The 22,899-nt window shown below is 39.2% G+C and overlaps 1 protein-coding gene across 2 annotated transcripts; it reads right to left on the bottom strand.

Annotated features, from left to right (window-relative positions):
• Positions 1 to 842: 842 nt before the first annotated feature.
• NUDT12 (nudix hydrolase 12) lies at positions 843 to 21,434 on the bottom strand. Of its 2 annotated transcripts, none has more exons than XM_042451550.1 (7): positions 21,301 to 21,434; positions 14,441 to 14,663; positions 13,132 to 13,730; positions 12,226 to 12,393; positions 6,599 to 6,712; positions 2,054 to 2,253; positions 843 to 1,031 (listed from the first exon to the last, which is right to left on the bottom strand). In XM_042451550.1, exons 2-7 carry the CDS (start codon positions 14,644 to 14,646, stop codon positions 921 to 923), a joined length of 1,398 nt encoding a protein of 465 aa, XP_042307484.1. In that variant the 5' UTR covers positions 14,647 to 14,663; positions 21,301 to 21,434; the 3' UTR covers positions 843 to 920. The 2 variants fall into 2 exon arrangements, with proteins under 2 accessions (XP_042307484.1, XP_042307483.1); XM_042451549.1 differs by having other exon boundaries at positions 14,441 to 14,649; positions 21,301 to 21,414.
• Positions 21,435 to 22,899: the final 1,465 nt, after the last annotated feature.

Here is a 22,899-nt window from a genome sequence, read left to right as displayed (position 1 = left end):
TTAAACTATGACACCTGTGCAAGCACAAGAGGGAGCTTGCTGCTCCCAAGTCACATTACGCACCACTGTTGTGCACGTACTGCCCAAGCTCCAGTTCTACAAATAACAGGATGTAGCAGTGTGTTATTCTCTGCTCAGAACAATCCCAAGGCACTGTCCTTTGAGTAATCACTTCAAAGTGGCTTTTACTGCAGCATATGGCTGATACGGAAGTCTTAGAACACTAGCTTAGAGATCCCAGGATACTTTGCTGATTACATGCTGTCCTTCTCAGACTCTATCATAATGCTTCCCTCTTGGAAAAATAATAAAAACAGCTGAAATACAGGTATCCATGTGCCAATTTTAAGTGGCTCTTTGTAATGCTTTTTCAGAGCAGAGAAAGTGTGATTTTATCAGTTCAGGCTTTGAGAAATGGCTGAAAGCCTTTAGGTAGAATCCTTTCAGCTATGATAGAAAAAGTTTGAGAAAGTTAAAATCTGTTCTAGGTAAGAATCAAAGCAAGAGTAACCAAACTCAAATGAAATAATCAAATAGAAATGACACTTTCCTCCCCTCGGATCCCACACCAACAATTTTGTAAGTGCTTATATCTGTGGCTTTTGCACTCTGTATTGACTGAAATCCTTCAAATCTCAAGCTAAAACAAATCCAGTCATTTTATATGGTCTGCTAGATTCCACACTCCCGCACACATTCTCACTTTTCTCCTACTCTCCCAAATATAAGCAGTATCAGACCGTGGGAGTTCAAAAAAGATCTCTGTGTGATTTTTTGGGGGCAATACAGGCTAATAAATTCAGACTCCAAAATGATGGGACACACACACACACACACACAAATGGGGGATGGATAATACATAGTTTAATTCTAGCATGGTAGCAGATATGGTATAAAATAGATTAATCAACTTGCTGGATTTAAAGATTGGCACTTGTTCCAATCCAGTGCTTTATCAACTGGTGAGCAATGGCTTGCTGTGGTGGTATAACAAAAGCACTCTGGGTCCTTTTATTGAGACTTTCAATGACCTGAAACATAAAAATTATATACAAGCAGATTAACACCAAAACAGGAATATGTGTAGTTCATCAGAGATAATGGACTACAAATTTAAGGCCTTCACAAGGATGTGCCTAATTGTTTTTCATTAGAGAGGTGCAACAAGACAAACTAATACTAGTTTCATCCATACATTAGCTTGTTCTTATACATTTTATAAACAACTACTATTTCTCCAGAGTGTTGTTTTGGTGATTTGATTCCTAAGTTTGATGACAGAAAACCACAGACTAAGGCAGCATGACATTTTCATAAAAACATCAACACTTTTGTTGTTGTTGTGGCTCTAACAACCATATCTTTATGTTACATCTTGTTTTTCAGTAGGCACAGGCAAAGGAAAAGTAGGCAAGTTTAAACATCTTGGAATTACAGTGGGCCCTCCTTCTGTGGGGGATCCATTCTGGACCCCCCGTGTACGGGGAAATCCGCGTATGCTCGCACCCTATAGGAAACAATGGAGTGCATGTGCCCCATTGTTTATATTGTTGCACAGCTTCCACGTAAGCAGGAAGCTGTGTATAGTGCGCCCACATATGGCGCACTGTATAAATATAATACTGAAACAGTGATGATTGGGAGAAAATGTGGAGCAAGTTACTTTGTGATACACATTTCTACTGGTGTAAGATCGCATCAAAACCTGATAAATTGACATTTCTATACAAATGTGTTCCTTAAAATATGATTGCCTAATTTTATTTCTTTTTCCATTATAGAATGGCTGAGAGAAAGTTGCATGTCCAGAAAGCCATCATACTTTTGATGCTTGCTTTTGAAACATATCCATAGAAAGTATTGGCATCTTTAGGCTAAACAGAGGAAGAATTCTTTTAGTACCACATAATTTTCAATTTCAGTGTAATCACTGTACAATAGGAAGAGTACGAGAACTCATTTGTCTGCCTGAAAAAGCACATCCATATTGCATGCCCTAACCAATACAGTCAGAGGGCAATCAATAAGAAAAGGAAATTAAATTGAACTTTACCTGTTCTCTACTGAACCAGCGGGCATCTTCTAGTTCAATGTTGTCAACTTTAATCTCTGTAGACATTGCAGCTGCTATGCATCCAATCATTAGTGAGGAGGGCATTGGCCATGGTTGACAAGAGACATACCGAACATGGCCTACTTTAACTCCACTTTCTTCTTCCACTTCTCTTCGAACAGCATTTTCAATTGTCTCACCTAATCAAAGAAAAGGAAGGAACTGTTAACTGACAAAGCTCCGTGCAAAGATTACATCCCATGCTGTAAGCATCTCAAAAGAACTGAAGCTATCTTGAAAATCTCCCAGAATCTCTCCACAATCTTAGACGAAGGAAGAGTGACGATAGGAGGAAAGAAAATCTAAGATATACGAATGACACAATATTTGTCAGGATTTGAAGGGTTAAAACACAGCACACAGGGAAATGCTTGATGTGTGTGTGTGTTTGGCCATGAGCCTTCAGCATAGTGGCAAGGCTGATCAGCACAGCTGAAGCTCATTGGGCCAAGGACACTTCAGTGTCCAAGTGCACGTACCATGGATGATGAAACATGTGTCTGGATTGCAAGGGAGACACATGACATGGCTACACACCTGAACTCATTGGGTTTGGGAGACCACATGGTCTGGAGTCTATATAAACCCAGGGGTTACAAGGGTGTGGTGTGGGTTTGAAGTAGGAGTTGGATTGGTATGTTGTGGAGTTTGAGAGATCTAGTTTTGTATTATAGCACTGTGAATAAAGAGCACTTTGGGGACTTTTGTTTCTCTGGTGGTTTATCAGAAGAAGCTACAGCATCGGTTTGCTGTGTGTTCCTGGAGGTTCCTGCATTGCTGCAGTTCCTGGAAGACATCCAGTTGCTGTCATCCCAATTGGACTCTGGGAGCCACGCTTCAGCTTCTGGAAATTGCCAGCTCTGCTACAAGGGTCTGATTTAACCCCAGGACTCGTTTGAGTTGCTGACAAGGGTTGTTGGACCCCAGCAGTTGCGCTGACAATATTAACAGTGGAAAACATCAACGATGTGGAAGAATTACTAAGGAACATCAAAGAAGAAAGTACCAAGGTAGGCCTGCTGCTGAACATAAAGAAAACAAAAATAATGACCATGGAGGATCCACATAAATTAGAATTAGACAATGAGGAAACTGAAATAGTCAAAAGATTTCTTGCACCTGGGATCAAACATCACCCAGAATGGAGACTGCAATCAAGAGATAAGAAGACTAGGAATGGGAAAAGAAGCCATGAAAGACCTAGAAGATCCTAAAGAGTAAAAATATACAATTGAGCACCAAAGTTAGAATCGACCCAGACATAAATTTCCCAATCACTATGTATGGATTTGAGAGCTGAACTGTGAAAAAAAAAGCAGATAAAAAGAAAATCAACTCATTTGAGATGTGGTATTGGAGTACTGTAGAGTGCTGAGGATACCATGGACAGCCAGAAAGACAAACCAATGGGTTCTTGAGCGAATCAGGCCAGAAATACCCCTGGAGGCCAAAATGATTAAACTGAGGCTGGTGTACTTTGGCCACATCATGAGAAGGCATGACACATTGGAAAAGACAATAATGCTGGAAAAGGTTGAGGGCAGAAGGAGAGGCAGACCGCCCACAAGATGGCTGGACTCAATTAGGGAGGATACAGGCACGAGTCTGCAGGAAATGAGCAGAGCAGTGGAGGACAGGGGCATTTGGAGATGCCTCATCCACAGGGTCGCCATGAGTCGAAGCTGAGTTGAGGGCAGCTAACAACAATGCAGAGCACACATCAGAAATGTAACAAATAAAGAAGAACATATATATGTACAAGATGAAACATACACACCAAACAAATAAATTAACAAATCAGATCTTTAAGGTTACACCTGCTGGTGTTTTCACGGGATGCATGTTTTATCACACATCATTTGCAGCTTTTCAGTGCTTTCTTAAATATAAACATATATTTAAAAGTTTTATTTTATATAGCCCTATAATTTACTACAATCCACTTTTACAGTGTTCACTTAACCTAGGTGCCTAGATAAAATGCAGGATCTGAAAGCTTGCAGCTGTCAAATGTTGACTTTTTAAAATGAATTTAAAATTTGTAATCCTGAAGTAGGACCAGAGAGAAATGGAATAAAAGATCTCTCCTGAAGGGCCCTTGGTATCTGCTGTGGTTTGGTTCCGTGACCTTCTGTGGAAAGCAAAATTAATTGATGCTCAAGTCCCATTAAATACAATGGCAAAATAAAATGATGTCCCTTATATAAAATGGTAAAATCACGGTTTGCATTTTTGAAATTTATATGTTTTTTTTCAATATTTTCAAGTCATGGCTCTGTGAATAAAGAATCGGTGGATACAGAGTGCTGACTGTAATGCTAGATCCTACAGATTCAAACTTGGCTCCTCCTGAGTCTTGGGACAGCCTATGTCCAGGGATTTCCTCCAGTAATCACCAACTTTTCACCAGCTTAACTGGAATGCCATTTTACTTTGGTACGTATAGGAAGTCCTCTATCCTATCAAGGTACCATTTTAACTCATTCAGCCATCAACAGCAAGAGGTTTGGGCTGTACTTTAAAACAACTTTTAAACCACCTCAGTTTCAGTAACTGCTGCTAGAACTATTCTGAATAACCTCTTCAATAATTAATACTTCTAAAGTACCTTCAGAAGTTTCCGCTTGGAAACCTGTTAATCATTTACAAATGGACACTGAAATGGCTTTTTATGCTGATTTTAATTAGAGACTGCAGTCCACTTCAAATTACTTGTTTGATTTTATAGATTTAGCATTTCCATTTTAATTATATTGGCATCACTTTTCATGAGCCTGACAATATGAATCTTTGTTCTTCAAAGCACGCAGACCGCTCTAGTTCCAGTAGAGTAAACAAGGATTGAAGAGTACTTTGAGAATGGAAGCTGCAATCTTAAAATCTACACATGTATTGCAATGTTTTTAGCAGTGGGGATCAATTAAATTATGTCCAGACTCATGGGAGTCTTTAGATCAGTGGTTCTTAACCTTCCTGATGCCACGACCCACATGTTGAGAACCTTAAAGGGGTTGCGACTCACAGACTGAGAACTAATGCATTGGAGTATTATAGATTATGGAGCCAACCCTGGGTCTTAGGCGATCCCTGTTAAGGGGTCGTTCGACCCCCAGGTTGGGAACCACTGCCTTAGATATTAAGTGTAACAAAACATAATTGTAGTTTATATTGTGGTGACCCACAAATTGCACTCTCTGCCTATGAGAAGAATCTTATTGTAGGTTCTTGGTTTTTGCAAAATTACACCAGAGGCTACTGCTAGCAACAGATATGTTGCCACAGGTGACAGTAGCCCTGAATCCAATGGCCCACAAAGAAACTGTACTATCTGCCCAAATATTCTGACTAGTAGCAAAGAACATATGGTCCAATACAGTATCACTTCTATCTGGAAATGGTAAACATGTAAGAAAGAGCAATCAACATGATCAAGGGTCTGAGGAAAGTAAGAGGAGATGGTAGATAGTGCGAAGTTTTTTCTCTCTTTCCTAATACTAGAACCTAAAGAGACACACTGAAGTTAAATGGTAGGTGATTCAGGACAGATAAAAAGAACTTTTTTTCACACAGTGTACAGCAAAATTATGGAGTTTATAAAGTTTAGTTATGGTTGCCAACGTGGAAAGCTTTAAAACAGGGGATTTAATGAATTCATGAAGGATGTAAATATCATTGGCTACTAGCCGGAATGGCTACATGCTACGTCCAGTACCAGAGGCAGTATGCTTCTGTATTTCAGCTGCCAGGCAATATGAAAAGGAGGATGTACTTGTGCTTACAGCCTTACAACTGATGGGCCATTGTCCAAACAGTATGCTGGAATAGATAGGGCCATGGCTTTTCTTCTATTTTTATTTCTGTAGCTGACTTGGAGAATCAGAGTGCAGAAGAAACCACAACGCATGTCTATGTATGTATGTACTGACATAGCAACTCAAGGATAATATGAAGAGTGGAAGGGGTTAAAGGGCTGCAGGATAGGACAAAATGAGAAATGATCACAGACCCAATTCTGGAAACAGAAGTCTATTCAGATACCTTGCAAAGCAGAGTTAAATAAAAAATAAATTAACAGTTGAAACAAACCCAGCAATTAATAATAATAATAATAATAATAATAATAATAATAATAATATGATTTATTTGTATACCGCTTTTCCTATGATCAAAGCAGTTTACAGCATACATATGCATATACAACAACAAAGCAAGTAACAAAAAAAAAAAACAACAACAAACAAAAAATAACACACAAAAAAACAACCTCTGCTTCTCTCCCCTCAAGATGGTGGTCGGGGGGAGGGCTCTTCAACTTGGCAGGCAGAGGCCAAGATAAATTATTGTATCTTTACCTTGCACTACCATTTTTTACTGGCTGAACAAAGTCCAAATTATTATTTAGACATCAAAGGGAAAATGAGTACCTAGGACAGGAAGGAAAAACAAAACAAAACATCGGACACAGCATGAAAAAAGAAAACTCACCAGGCTCTACAAATCCAGCAAGGCAACTAAACAGGCCAGGAGGAAATGTCTTCTTTCTACCCAAAAGACAATGGTTACCATCTGGATGAATAACTTGCATTATCACCACAGGATCTGGAATACAGGTAAAAGAAATGGGTTCTTATTTAACAGTTTCAAAAGACAGCCACAAAAAGCATAAATGTACCATTCTCACTTAGTATTCATATCTCCTTTAAAAGCTTGAAATCCAATTCTCCAGAAGCCCCATAGCTAGTAATCTTATTGCAGGTTTTTTAAAGATACTTATTCACCTATTTTCGTAGCACAGATGCCTTGGAGGAATATACTTACACAGACCAACAGTGAAAACTCAGGAGATAAATTACCTGGAACTACAGCATGCTTTTGCTAAAAATACTGCAATAAGTGACCTACTTACACACCCAACAGAAAGCAGTGACTTAACCAGCAAAAAATCTTGCCTTCAACTCTCCAGTCACAGATTAATAGGCCGTGGAATATATTTCCCTCCAAACATTATGCAGAGTTCGAAGTACTATATGATTTAGTTTCCCTCAATGCTGTTTCATCGTATCAATGTCCTGCTTGAAACTTTGTTCTTCAGTCTGTCTGTCCCTCATTAGCATTTCTTGTATTTCTTCCCCTTTCATTTTAGATGAGGAGAAACATCTCATTATAAGTAGGTTGATAATAGTCAATAAAATTCTCTAACAGACCCTAGTCCTCAGGCATGCCATGGATTCAATCAATGGTTTGCAATTTGCAAACCAGTTTGTTAGTGTGGAATGAAACAGCAAAGTACAATTAAACAAGTTTCCAAGTGAGATGTTTTGCACAAAAATTGTGGGTTTTTTTCCAAACAAAAACCAATTTTTTAAAAAAATGCAAAAACATTCCAGAGAGCTGTTTTTTTTTTTAATATTAATGTACCAAATTCCTGGATTTTGTATAACTCTCCTCTAGCAACCCTGCATTGAAAAGTGTGCCTATATTTTGTGCAAAAATATATTTTGAGCAAAGAGGTTGTTTTTGCAAAAACAAAACACCCCACTCATACCCAGAAACCCACATTTGCACAAAATCAATGTTTTATACAAAAAACTTGATTTTTGTGACTTTTGCAACACGCATGTTTTTCTAGAAATGGGATTCCTTTGTAAGAAAAAAATAGTTTTTGAATAAAACCTACAATTTTCACACACAAATCCCAGTTGTTTTCCTGAAACCCACAATAGTTGTTTTGGACAAAAATACCAATTATGCAAAAACAACAAAAATCATATGGGTTTCTGGAAAGTGGGGAGGGGAGGTTGTGTAAAAAATGTTTTTCTTACAAAAACTGTTGTTGTTGTTACAGAGAACAGTTTACAGAAAGCAACATTTTTGTTCAACATTGCTTTTTTTTTGTACAAAACAGCAAATTTGCACAATAATGTAGCTAACCAGGAAATGGTTTTTTAATGTGTGAAAAATGCTTTTGTGCAGAAAACCCCCACCTTTGTGCAAAAGTGCATGCTTAAAGGTAGAATAATTTTCAGAAACTTCAGGACATGTTGTTGCTGTTGTTGTTGTTGTTGTTAACTGCCCTCAAGTTGTTCTCACCTCATGGTAACCCTGTGAATGAGACCTCTCCAAGCTCCCCTATACTCCATTGCTCTGCTTAGGTCCTGCAAATTCAGACTCGTGATTTCTCTGATAGAATCTAGTCATCTGATATGTGGTCTCCCTCTCTTTCTGCTGCCCTCTACCTTTCCTAGCATTAGTGTCTTGTCTAATGAATTTTTGCCTTGTCATGATGTGGCAAAAGTACAACAGCCTTACTAGCATCATCTTGAATTCCAAGGAGATTTCAGGCTTGATTTGTTCCAGGATGCATTTGTTTGTCTTTTTTGCTGTCCATGGTATCCTCAGCACTCTTTTCTAGCACATCTCAAATGAGTTGATTATTCTCTTATCTGCTTTCTTCACTGTCCAGCTCTCGCATCCATACATGGTGATGGGGAATACAATGGCTTGGATGATTCTAACTTTAGTATTGAGTTGTATATCTCTGTTCTTTAGGATCTTGACTACACTTCTCCCTCCATATTACTAGGGTTAGGGGTGCACAAGACCCCCATGAATATGGGAAAACCACAAATAACAAAAACACCATGTTTTTACCTGAGAGGAATCTCTCTAGGAATCTCTAGGTCCTCCAGTGCAACTCTGTGGTCAACGTCCGACACACACTGACCACAGAACTGCACTGGAGAAGCTACAAATGCCTAGTAGAGTATTCTCTCTAGGTCGTTCAGTGCAACTTTTAATTAAAGTTGGCCATAGAGTTGCACTGGAGGACCTAGAGAGTCCTAGAGAGAACATATTAATCAAATCCGCAAATATGGATGAGTGTAGTTCCTTCACACTCCCAGTCTTCTGATTTCCTGACTGAAGCCTCTATTCTGATCAATGTTTGATCTAAGGAATAGAAACTCTTTATTTCCTCATTGTCTAGGTTGAATTTATGTAGTTTCTCCATGGTCATTATTTTTGTTTTCTTTATATTCAGCATTAAGTCAGCCTTTGCACTTTCTTCTTTACCTTCCTTAGTAATTATTCAAAATCTGATATGTTTTCCACTAGTAGTATGGTGTTGTCTGCATATCTTAGATTCTTGATGTTTCTTCCTCTGATTTTCACTCCTCCTCCTTCTGAATCTAAACATGCTCTTCGTTATGATATTCTTTGCATACAAGCTGAACAAATAGGGTGACGGAATGCAGACTTGCCTGACCCCTTTGTCAATTGGGAACCAGAATTTATTCTACACCAAATCTGCACAGATATTTTGGGCAGAAAATAACACTTTCTGTGCAGGAAACAGCATCTTATAGAAAGAAAACAGTATTTTCTGCAAATCAAATAATATTTATGTGCAAAAATATAATTTCCTGTGTAAAAATGCTGCTTTGTGCATAAAAGTGCCATGTGTATTTTGTGCAGAATAACTCCCAAATTGCAAACAGTCTTTGAAAAATGCAGTTTTTTTAAAGATGTTCATGCAGAGAGAAGAAAATTGCTTAAATTACTCATTGCTTCCATTGAGAAGAAAGCAAAGAATTAAATCCCTATTGAAATTGTTAAAATGCTGGACAGCATGAGGGTCATTTTGCTTCACTTCTTACAACATTTCCACCTATAAAGTATTATTTCCCAAGGAAAGCAAATGTAGCACCACTGCAGTGTTTGAAGGGACCAAACCTTTGTTTCTACTTTCGTTCCTCTCCATATTCTGCATTTTTATTATATTTTTCTGTTTTCCACCTAATTTGTTCTTCCTTATTATCCTGCACCTTTCTGCTTCTTTTCTTCTCTCCTCAAACTTCCCTTTTATTCTCCCACCTCTGCATATTGTTTTTTCTTGCTTTTTTTGCAGGATTTCCAGGTCTTTACCCAGAAATTAAAAATCATCATAGATCCTAAGAACAGTTGCAACTGTTTGTCCCTGCCCACCTCTCCATTTGTCCACTTGCTTTCTTCTGCCATTATAGCAAATAGGACTCTTCCTGTCTATGTTGTGAGGAAGGGACAGGGGAGGACAGTGAGCAAAAGGGCCAGCAAAGTAATGCAATGTAAAATGTGGTGGTGACATCTTCTCTCCAGTCTTGTGGATTTAACAGATTGGGCACCACTTTTTAGTATCGACTTAGCAACCCAATTCTTTCGCAATTTGATATTCAACCTTCCAGCTGTATTTCTAGCCCTTTCTGTTGGCTTTTCATCTTGTACTGTTTCCTTGCTGTCAAAATGACGGATATGACAATCCCATTAGGTAAATAAGTTTCGAAGACTGATGACTTGTGGAAAATACATATGCTGTAAGGCATCCAGCAGGAGTTTCAAATCATGCTGACTGCTAGCTTTGTTAAGAAAATGTCACTAGAAACACCAACTGTTGGCTCAGCAATCCTGTCCATGTTATCCTGTTCACAATTCTTTCCTTTATTTAGGCTTTGGAAGATTTAAGAACCACTTTCTGCATACTTCTCTGTAAAATTCAAAAAAAAAAAAAAAAAAAAAACTGGTACATCAGCCAAAATCTGGAAGACAAATTAACAAACCAGAAGAAAGAGAAGGGACAAGCCTAGGATTTACAATGAGAGAGAAGGGAAGAAGAAAGTTACATGACAATAAAGCAATGTGCACACAACCTCAGAATAGTAGAGGATATGAAACTGTGAAGATAGAAAAGTAAAAGAGCAAATAAAAACTTTTTTAAAAAAACTAAAATAATTGCACATTGAAGTGAATAAGACAAAGCACATCTAGTGCAGGAGTGGGCTACTACTGGCACAGAGAGGTACAATAGCCCACACAGGATATTAGAAAGTTGCTTAGCCATGTGCCTTTGCAACAATTTGGGACATTGAATTTTTTCAAACCCCAGTACTACACCCACAGCTTCTGCTCACTCTAGACAATTACTATCTATTTGGTAAACCTGCCTATACTTATGTATAGGTCTAGAAATTTTAGTCAAAAAATTTACCCAAAAAACCTGGGTCGACTTACCCACGTTAACTCTTATATATTTAAAGGATTTCATCTCCTGGTGAAAAGCAAGGGTGTAATCTGTCCTGGAAGCACTGACTCCCCTCTACTCTTTCATCTATCCAGCCTTTAGTGTGAGCACAAACAGTTATACAGTACATACCTTCTGGAATTTTATAAGTTTTGTGGGCATTGTTTTCCAGTGCTTCATCCTTTAGATACTTTGTTAAGTGCCCCTAAGATTTACCTCGACTTATCCATGAGTCATATAGAAATCCATAATTTTGGCCCAAAACCTGCCCTCGAGTTATATGTGAGGTCAACTTATAGTTTGAACATAGCTATACACAGTATGTACTGAAATAATTTACATCTGTGTTGCACTGGTATCTCCTGTGCTCTAAAAATGGGCCTCTTGATGGCTGCACGCAGGCATTTCTTTTTTGTAATGAGAACACAGCAGCTATGTTCAGACTGCTAGAAATCCTTAAACTGAATGAAACATGCCAGCCATTATAGCTCCCTTGTTCTCTCTTTACACCTCCTGTCATTATAAGAGGATAAGCAAGCTAGAAATTGTATAGCATCTGAACTAGAGTCCTGGATTCTTCCTCTGAAATAATCCTGGATCAGCAAGCCAACAACAATTACTACCTCTTCTCCTAACTTGCCTAGGATCAACAAATCAACATCTTGGGTTTGAATGCCATGCAAGGTAAGCCACTACTGGTGATGTGAGCAGATTGCGAGCACAAACAGGCAGCTCATTTATGTAAAGCCAAGGTTCACCAGCAATCTTGATTTATCATTATATAAATGCAGCCACTGGAATGAGGAGGTTGGAATATGGCTTAAATTTTAACCAGGGTTAACATTTCATACACAGTATTTGCCAATGCCCACTGAAAACTGATATGAGCACATGTTTAGAGCACAATCCACATTTTTGCTCTTTCAGATCTGTAAGCATTACTTGGAGAACAATGTAACAAAAGACAAAGATAGATAGTAATTTCAGGCTGCATATTATAAATGGGTCATACTTAACTTTTTCTTGCTATTAGAGAGGACAACTGTGAAAATTATCTTACCAACTCTTGGGTAGCATGTATTGTGAACTCCTTGGTGGCTGGCACAGTCTTCCTTCAAGCAAGATTTCCTATAGCCTCCATCTTCTAATTTGGTTGCACTGCCACATGTTGGACAGAACTGATATCGGCTATCCCAGGCTAGAACAGATCTTGCTTGGGCAATGATTCCTTAAAAATGACCAGAACAAATAATCAATCTGTGGGGTTTTCTATCATCAAAGGAATTACTGCAATGCCAACTTTCTAATTTATCACAAAAGATAATGTTAACAAGTGATTTATGCTCCCCCCATCTTTATTTATAAAATTGTATTTTTTCTCTCACAGTATTGTGCTGTGCATTAAACATTATAACTGGACATAAAAGCCAGAGAACCAAGGGACAAAACCTGAAAGCAGGAAATTTAAATGAATGACAAGAGTCACTACAAGAAAGATAGACCATGACAGACTTTAGTGTCCTAGTAAAGCAGAACTAGGGAGAGGCCAATATCATCTCTTGGGGGAAGGAGTTCTACAATTTAGGTGCTGCCAAAACTTGTCAGTACAAGAGTTGGGAAAATGACATTTTAAAGCAAAAAACCCACACATCTGCAATGAGCAGCTAAGTGATAAATCATTATTCCTCACCACACTGAAACTAAAACAAATATATTTTTTTAAAAAGAAGAAGAAGTGCCCTGAACATTACTTATGGTTTCAGAATGGAGCTCATGTGGAGTTTCTAGGTACTCTGTACTGTACTGAAGGAGAACGACAAAATAACATTAAAACTTTGCTAAATCAGCTGTAAGTCAGAAGTATGGTTTTATATCTCTGTCCCATTTGATTTAATAATTTGCCTGTCCTCAGTGTCTTACGTTACGGTACAAAACCTCAATCAAAAGAAATGTTTCAGGTTCTTACCAGCTTCATTTTCAGACAACTGGAACAATGCAGGCATTGGTGGACGAAGGAAATAACAGTTCTGATGTTTCTGCAGAAACTTGTCAGCAGCAGTAGCATCTATACTAACAGCAAACCAAACAACTAGCCCATCATCTTCACCATCATTGGAATCTTTCCCATTCAAAGGTGGAAGTGAGCTACTTTTCAATGCAAGTTCTACTCCAAGAAAAATCAATGTGGCGGTTTCAGTGTGCTCCAGGAATTCCTTTACATCTTTATAGCCAAGCCGATGAAGTTTAGTTTTTGGAGACTGGAAGCTATCTTCTTCACCATGCTCTGATATAACCAATGGACTTAAATTTGAAAAAAGAATGTATACTGTAGTTGACAGCTTCTGTTTTGCATTTAGCCATTTAGCATCTGGCCTCTTCTCACTCTTCCTATCCAGAAATGTTCTGCAAAAATAGTTTTCATGCTCTCTGACTTGAGTAGTCAGGAAAAAGGGTTCTAGTCCCTCCTTCACATTAACTAACAAATTAGCTATGTTCTTATAACCCCAAAATCGAGCAATGTCCAGTGCAGTCTGGTTTGATGTATTGGTTATAGATTTGTCACACCTTTTAAAAAAATCAAATTATAAAATCAAATTAGCTTCACCAACAATTTAAAGTTGTTTTTTTTTTTACTACAGCTCCTGAATTATGGTGACACTGTTATTGTGTTAAGAACAATACAATTTAACTGTTCAGTTGTGTGCTTAGGGCTGTGATCCAATGATCAGCATGATTTACTTCTAAATGTGTACAGAACTGACCAACAAATACCATTGTGTCACAATCTAAATGCATATCTTTTTAGAACTAAGTGTAACTGGTACTTGCTCCTAAGTAACATGTTTAGGACTTCAGCCTAATTCTCTCAATCTAAATATTACCAGGACTTGAATTAACAGCATTGCCTAGCATAGTTTTCACCATCTACTGATTATCTTGGGGGGGAAAAACCCCACATTACAAGTGTAGCAGCTCATTAAAAAGGGTGATTAATGGGTTGCTGAATGTCACCTTTTCTTTCCCTGGATTGTAAAATGATCAATGGACTTTTATATAGATATTGTTTGTTCCCAGAGTAAAAGTATTTGAGATATAAGAGGATTGGTTTTAATCTGTTTACATTCCAATTTTAATTTAAGCTCTGAAATTGTGTCTGTATAATTGCAATTATAAGGAAAAACAACTATCCCTATATAATTATGCTGTTGCAGTTTGCATCTTAGCTGAGTATACGTTTTACAATCTTAACAATTAATTTTCTATATTTTTCTTACCCCTTCTCAAGAAGAGCCTGTACTATTCCAAAGTGTCCATTTCTAGCAGCATACATCAATGCTGTCCAACCATTCTTTGCAGTTTCATTGATAAGGGATGGAGAATGATTGAGCAGGACCACAAGCCTGGCCTTGTCTCCAACAGCTGCTAAACCGTGAAGCTCAGAAATCAATTGTTGTTTTGGATTTGCTTGGATATCTGCCATTGTCTGTTTGGACAAAACTGTAGTGTTTAAAATGTTATCAGTATACAGTACGAAGAACTCATTTAATATTGTATGGCAATATTACAGACAGCACACCTGTCTTTGACTTTATTCAACATAACAGGCAGTTTGCATAAAATAAGCTCAAATTTTTATAAAAGATTGGGTCAAAGTACATGATATCCTTTGAACATATTTAGATGCAGTGATTCCTTGAGTGGTGAAAGTTTTCTGTTTGTTATAGCACATGCTTTTTCTCACTATTGCATTTTACTTATTTAGTGGAAGATAAACACAAGTTTACTTTGCCAAAGTGAGTGAGAGTTCAGGCACTTATCTCTGAGGAAATCACATCACAGCCAAAAACAATATGAATCCCAAACTATACACGGGGATCTTCTTCTTAATGTCTATCTTGACCCACATTGACTACAGGAACAATACTGTTAATCATGAGTGGCACACACTATTCTTTTTGACACAGTGACTGTGTGCCAAACTAGCCATGACACTAAAGAATCCTACTTGAACTACTACAATCATTTTTATAATTCTTAACAGCTTCTGTGGGTGGAAGTGCATTGTCAGGATGATGGCATTCAGAGAGGAAATAACCTGCAGTCCTGATCAAAACCTGGTTGTTAAGCCTTGTAAGGCTCCCATAGGTTCTACTGGGAGCTTTTGGTCTAAATACTGGAAATGCTCGAAACACATTTCAATCCTCAAGATGGCACCAGGGATTGTAGTGACCATTGCATTAATCTCTCATGCAAGCAAAGTCATACTCAAGATTTTACGAACAACAACAACCACAACCATAGCTGGGGTGGGAAATGCTGCATGTTCCAGCTGTGTTCCAAACAGGCACTATGTATAATACTGAAAGCATATGTTGTATAATGGAGGTCACCAAATGATTTCAGAAGAAATTGAACATGTGTTTTATGGATTATAGAACAGGATTTGTGTAGATAATGAAAAATTATGGATCGCCTTAAAAGAAATGGATTTGCCACAACATATTATTGTCCTAATATGTAACATATTCAGGTCAAGAAGCGGCTGTCAAGGCTGAACATGGAGAAACAGAACAGTTTCTAAATCACAGAGTTGTCAGACAACACTGTCTTTTATTACCGTATCTGTTTAAAGTATATGTAATGTTTAATGTATAAAGAATATTATCATAGATAAAGAGGGAAGGAACTCATAAAAAGGTTGCATGAAAAGAGGAAGAAGGAACATCTACAATTTAAGATACGTTGATGACACCATATTGTTTGTAGAAAATAGCAGACTTGGAATGACTATTGATGAAAGTTAATAAACAAAGTGCAAAAGCGGTGTTACAGTTGAATATTAATTAAAAATAATAATTACAGCAGATGACTTAAAGTGGGTAATGAAAACAATGAAATAAAGATTTCCTATCCTTGGCTCAGTCATTAATCAAAATGGAGAGTGCAGTCTAGAAATTAGAAGACCAAGCCTTTGAAGGGCAGCTATGAAGCAACTAGGTAAGATATTCAAGTATTGTTTGATTTTATCAGTTGTAATCCCACTTTGATCTGCAGGGAGAGGTGGGAAATATAAATAAATTTTATTATTATTATTACTATTATTATAAAGATCTACCGCTGAATACCAAAGTCACAATTAGCAATAGCATGTACATTTCTATACCTCTTATCAGTGAACTCTCTAAGTGGTTTACAGTCTGTAAGTTAACTGCCCCCAACAAGCTGAGTACTAATTTTACTGACCTACGGAAGGATGGAAGGCTGAGTGGACCTTAGAGCCCCTGGGATCAAACTCACAACCTTGTGGCTGTGAGTACTGGCGTTTAACCACTGCACCGCCAGGACTCTGTGGTAGTGGTAGTGAAGACTGGGCAGTGAAGAAAGCTTCCAGGAAGATCAACTCACTTGAAACGTGATAGTATTGAAAAGTTATATAGCAATAGCAACAGCAAGTACGTTTCTATACTGCTAATCAGTGAACTAGCACTCCCTAAGTGGTTTACAATGTGGGGCTAACTGCTCCCAACAAGCTGGGTACTCACCAGCCTATGAAAGGATAGAAGGCTGAGTTGACCTTGGAGCCCTCCAGGATCAAACCTGCTATGGCCCTGTTCCCACTTACCGGAAATTCCATTTCCTGAACCGATTCCAGAAACTGGTTCAGAAAAAACATAGTTCCCACTGTGTTTGTACCAGTTTCAGGAATTGTTTCAGGAATTGGCAAGGGGCAGGGGAGAGCTTGTTGGCCCGTCCCGTCACTGGCCTCTCTTGGCCCCAAAATCCCTGGGCCAGTCTCCTGGCCGGCTTCTTTGACTGCTGACTAGCTTCCCTGTGATCTTTTTAAAAAATTTTTCCAGTGGCCTGGGAGGCCAGAAAGAGGTTGCAGAGAAGCCAGGGGTAAGCTGGCAAGGAGGTTGATTGGCTTCCGGCTTCTCTGCGAGCTTCTTCCGGCTTCCTCGGCAGCAGGCACACGGATGCCAGTCAGCAGCCAAAGAAGCCAGTATGGAGGCTGGGCAGGGGATTTTGGGGCCAGGAGAGCCCAGTGATGGGCCGGGCCATGCCAGCTGCCCCCTGGGCTGGGCTGCTATTGGAAACTAGAGTGGATTAAAATCCACCTGCTTCCCACTTGGGCTGAATTGATTTATTTCCAAATAAATTGATTCAGCCCAAAAAACACCCCATTTTACCAGTGCCTTTTTGACGTGGGTAAAATGAGTAAAAATGGTGAAAAAGCATGGCCCCCCTTTCTGAATCAATTTCTAAAACCGGATTCAGGAGAACCATGCCTGTTTAACCCAGATCCCAATCCCAATTTAAACGTAGTGGGAACAAGATCAACATTGTGGCTGAAGGACAAATCATAATTAGTATCAATCATTAATTGTCATTTTAGTTTCTATTGTATTGACATTTCACTTAGGATACAATACACATCGGCTTGTCAATAAATTTTATCAAAATGCCATTGTTCAGAAGATTACATGCCCTTTATTTCAAAAATAGTTTCAGTGGTTACTTGACAGGCCATCTTCCAATGTAATATCTAAGCAAATATTTCCACACAAAGTATTTCCAGTTTTAGACATGAAATTTGGTATCCATTTGTGTTTAGAACTGTCCAAAATATGGACACAAAACCTCTTTATGTACTGGCCCCCAAATACATTCAATTAACTGGCAGTGAACAGTACTGAATCACAAAGTACTTGCTTCTGAGCAAACATGTGCAGTCGGCCCTTCTTATACACAGATTTTTTATACACGAATTCAAGCATCTAAGGTTTGAAAATATTAAAAAAAAGTATAAATTTCAAATATCAAACCTTGATTTTCCATTTTTTTATAAGGGACACCATTTTGCTGTGTCATTATATTAAACGGGACTTGAGCATCCATGGATTTTGTTATCCACGGGGGATCTTGGAAGCAAACCTCAGCATATAACAAGGGTCCACTGTATAGGATTGTACTCTCAATTTATATACATCAAGGGTGGGAATAATGCAGCCCTCCAGATGTGGTCAAATTTACATTGCCCAGCATTCCTTAACATTGACTAAGACTGATGGGAGTTGCAGTCTAACAACATGAACAACAGGCCTACATGATTTCCACCCATTTTATAGTCTACTCTGCATTACCACTGTCACAAGCACAAACAGCTCTTGAGACTCAAGCACGTATCTACCACGACATGTTATAGTTATTACTACAACTACCTTGGACTTAGAAACACAGCATTATGAAGCACATTATCATTGATTCAACCAGCTTTCATTTACACAGAAGTACTTTCAAGCTGCTGCTTTATAATTTTTAACAGTTGATGTCAGAAGCAGCAGCTCAATAAAAGGTATTACCACTATTTCTCTGGGGTTCACTTTTGACAGCATTTTCCCTTAGTACACTAGGACTGATTCTTTAAAAATACCTTTGTCACTGTTATTTATTTATTTAGCCACTAGGAATATGCTATACTGTACATTCACTTGAAGAACAAATTTCTTCTGCTTTCTAAAGTGCATTAGCTACACTTCACATATGTGGTGTTCAGAGTAGCTACAAAGTAGCTGAAAAGTGATATCACAGTTTACAGAGTTTTTGTTGTTGTCATTTAATAATAATAATAATAATAATAATATGTTTTACATATATACCGCTATTCCTAAGATCATAGCGGTGAACAGCAAGTAAGCTAATTAGCAAGTAAGCTAATTTGCCCCCAACAGTCTGGGTACTCATTTTAGCGACCTCAGAAGGATGCAAGCCTGAGTCGAGCTTGAGCCCTTTTGCTGGTCTTGAACTCGCAACCTTGTGGTTTCGAGTGAATGGCTGCAGTACAGGCATTTAACCACTGCGCCACCAGGGCTCCTATTTACCTTCAAATCAATTCCAATTTATACCCTCCTACCCCCAATTATAGGGTTTTCTCAGAAATATTTATTCAGTTTGTCACTGCCTTTCTCTAAGGCTACAAGAGAAGAACCTGCAAGGCCACTCAGTGGTTTCCATGGCTGAGGCTGCATCCACACTGCCTAAATAATCCAGCTTGACACCACTTTAACTGCCAAGTTTCAACGCTATGAAATTCTGGGAATAGTAGTTTGTTGTGGTACCAGAGCTCTCTGACATGGCAGTTCAAGCATTGTCAAACTAGATTATTTATGCAGTATGGATGCAGCCTGAGTGGAGATTTGAACCCTGCCCAAGGAGCCAGAAGAACATTCTCAGGGAGGAATGCAAAAAGTCACCATCTGTGGCCAAAAAGAAATAGAAGCCTTAATGGATGACAGATTAAACTCTCCAAGCAGTTAAGGACAAATGAGAAGTAAAAGGAGACAGAACCCAGTACACAACTATTCAGTGACTTGTACGCAGGGACAAAGTGAACTATAATAATCAATGTAGAGATACAGAAGATGAGAGGATAAAGCGAAGACCAAGGGATCTCTTCAACAAGATCCGAGAAATCAAGAGGAAATTTAAACCTTCCTGGAGATGGGTTCTACAGATACTGTGGACTGCTAAAAAGTCAAAGAAATAGTTCCTAGAGCTAATCAGGCCTGAACTTGGCTCCATCAGAGCCAAGATGACTAAAATGAAACTGGTGTACTTTGGCCATACCATGAGTAGACATGACTCACCAGCAAAGACAATAATGCCTTGCAAAGTCTTCAAGACCTGAGCAGGGAGACTTGGAGGTCTCTCATTCGCAGGGTTGCCGTAAGTCCAAAACACAATGCAGAAATGATCCAGTTTCAGACCACTTTAACTGCCCTGGCTCAATGCTAGGGAATCCCAGGAAATGTAGTTTTGTGAGACATTTAGCCTTCTCTGTCAGAGAAAGTTCTGACAGAGCGCCTCACCAAACTACAAATCCCAGGTGTAGGATGGCGCCATGGCAGTTAAAGTGGCATCAAACTGCGTTATTTCTACAGTGCAGAAATAATGGGAGACTAGGCTGGCCTCCCTCACCGCTGGCCTTTCACCGGCAGGCAAATAAATTTTTATTTAAACAGGCCTTTTAAAATTTTACAGGTTTATTGGGGTCGGGTGAAGGGGTTTGTCTTATGTTATTAATTTTAAATTTGTATGTTTTAAATTTTATATGATTTCAACTGTACCATTTTAATGGTTGTTTTAATGTGCTTTATATATGTTGGGTCCCACTTTGGGAGAAAAGTGGGATAAAAAACAAATAAATAAATTATAGGTTTCTCCAGCTCTCCTTCCCTGTCCTCCAAATGCTGATGCTGCTGAAAAAAGGACCAAATCCTCCAGTTAGATAGAAAGCAAATAGTAGGAAAAAGAGGGGCTCCATGATGAGTGCAAAAAGGCTTTCTGAAAAGGGGGGTTGCATTTCTCTATTTAAAACCATCACCACATTTCTCAGGACCCTCCAGGGTGACCAGGAGTCCTCCTTTTCCAGGACAAGTCCTACATTCCAGCCTTCTCTCCCAGGAGGAATTCCAAAACGCCTCCATTTGGAACAGAGCTAAGCAGCAGTGGATTTACATTTAATATAGGACATGCAAAAACAAATGACAGTATTTGCACATAGGGAAACCACACTTGCCCATAGAGAATCACTGGAGAATACTGTATTTGCCCATAGGGAAACTTAGGGGAATACTTGTCCATAGGGAAACAGAATACTTGCCCGTAGGGAATCACTGGAGAATACTTGCCCATAGGGAAGCATAGGGCAAGTATTCAATGTTTCCCTATGGGTAAATATTCTGCAACGATTCTCTGTGGGCAAGGGCTGGTTTCCCTCTGGGCAAGTCCTGCCCTTTGTTTTAGTGTGTCCCTTTCACATAGAGTATGCTCTGAGCTGTTGGGGCTCCTGCTGCTGGGTGGCAAACGTGGAAGCTTTCCCAGGGTCCAAAGTCCAGGGAGACGAGGCTCTGGGGCAGACGTTTGTCCTTGTTCTTTGTTCAGACCTATGGGGCCCCTGCCATGGGTTCTTTTGGGGAGAGGTTCCTCCAGAAGGGGGCTTGCATATGAGGCTGAGAGAGTGTGGCCTGCCCAAGGTCACCCAGGGGCTGAAAGGCTCTTCTTGGATGGGGAGGGGAGGGGCAGAGAGAGGGAGGGAAGGCCAGAGCAAGGGCCCCCTAATGAAGCCCTCCTTTACCTTGCCCGGGGCACCCACAAACGCCTCCACACTAGCCCAGCTGCTCCAGCAACGCTTCCGGAGTCCCCTGGCTGCGGAGAGAGGCATGCTGGGAAGTGTAGTTTGCTCCTCCCGGAAAAGCCCGCCCCTCCTGACTCCAAGGCCTCCCCTCCCCTCCTCCTGCTCCTCCTCCGCCTTCTCTCCAGTCCAGGCCCACCTCTGGTTTCCAAAGAGCTCTCCTTACAAATGTCTCGGAATAAGCATTTATTGTGGATCTATCTATCTATCTTGTGTGTGTCTACAACATATATATATGTTCTAGACACACAAACACATATTCGCTCTCTAGAATACACATACACATATTTTTACACACATACATATATGTTCTATACACACATACACTAAATACACACACACACGTCTTTGCACACACACACACCTATTCACTCTACAATACACACACACACACACACATATATATATATATACACACACACACACACACACACACACATATACATATATGCAGGATATCTAGCATAAATATTTATTGAACTGCATGTCCCATCAACCCTTGCCAGCCTAGCCAATGAGGAGGAGGGCTTGGGGATGCAGTTCAACAATATCTGGAGGGCTGCATGATTCCTCTTCCTGCTGCTCTACACAGCTGAGAGTAAGACATTTTACAAACACCACACAAATATAGCATTTTGAGACCCTTTTAACTGCCAAGGCTGTCTTCTGTGAACTCTGGCATTTGTCTTTTCGTGAGGTATTTAGAATTCTCATCCAGAGAGCTCTAGAACCTCTGCAAACTGAAAAAATTCAGGAAGGCCATAGTGGTAGCAATGTGTTATAATTGTGAAGTGTGGGATAAATGCAAATCCCACTGGATGCAATAAGACTAGCCAGATTCCTCCTGAATATGTCAGAGTAAAAGTGGCTAACTTTGTGGAGTACATATGCCAAATAAGACCTGTTGAGTCCTTCAGGTGCTACAAGATTCTTTACTGGTTTTATTGCAACAGACTGAAACAGCTAAACCCCTGGAAGTTGTTAAATCTGAGTAGATATTCTCAGGACTGCAGTTGCAAGACTCACACAAAGCCATTGCTTACCACATGGGCTCCATTTGTCTACTTGTGTCAGAGCAGGTAAGGACTTTAGATGTTTCCTAGCACTACAGGTCACTGGACGCTGTACAGCTGATCTGGGTTTTTGCCTCCTTACCAGATTTGTTCCGCCTTTTATCATAGAATAATCCTGCCACATTCAAGAAACTGAATGGGAGGTCTGAATTACAAGAATCCTACTTTTAAGCCTTTTACATCTTCCCACAGTTGCTTCTGTCATTTTCCTTTCTTTTAAAATCTGTTAAGGAGGGTAAAAATGGAATAGCACAATATCTTTTGATTGGTAGTAATAAGAGCGCTCTGGTAGCATGCAGTGCAAAATGAAAAAAAGATGGAAGAAACAATAGGAAAAATGAGAGGATTAGAAATCGAAGATATCATTGTGACCCATATGGATGAGGCAGGGCAGTTACACAATATAAAGCTTTCTGAAAGAGCCCTGTGTGATTTATCTAAAAATAAAAATTGAACATTTAGGGAAGGC

The sequence above is a fragment of the Sceloporus undulatus genome, chromosome 2 (genome assembly GCF_019175285.1).
Source record: "Sceloporus undulatus isolate JIND9_A2432 ecotype Alabama chromosome 2, SceUnd_v1.1, whole genome shotgun sequence".
NCBI classification, from domain to species: domain Eukaryota; kingdom Metazoa; phylum Chordata; class Lepidosauria; order Squamata; family Phrynosomatidae; genus Sceloporus; species Sceloporus undulatus.
This window is presented reverse-complemented; position numbering and strand designations above follow the sequence as displayed.

What these genes read in the sequence shown, in the direction of transcription:
- NUDT12 (XM_042451549.1), bottom strand. Translation starts at nt 21,387, where the DNA reads ATGCCTCTCTCCGCAGCCAGGGGACTCCGGAAGCGTTGCTGGAGCAGC. An exon ending in TACATGCTACCCAAGAGTTG is followed by an intron (nt 6,713 to 12,225) that starts GTAAGATAATTT and finishes CCTGTATTCCAG; the next exon opens with ATCCTGTGGTGATAATGCAA. An exon ending in GCTGGTTCAGTAGAGAACAG is followed by an intron (nt 1,032 to 2,053) that starts GTAAAGTTCAAT and finishes TTTATGTTTCAG; the next exon opens with GTCATTGAAAGTCTCAATAA.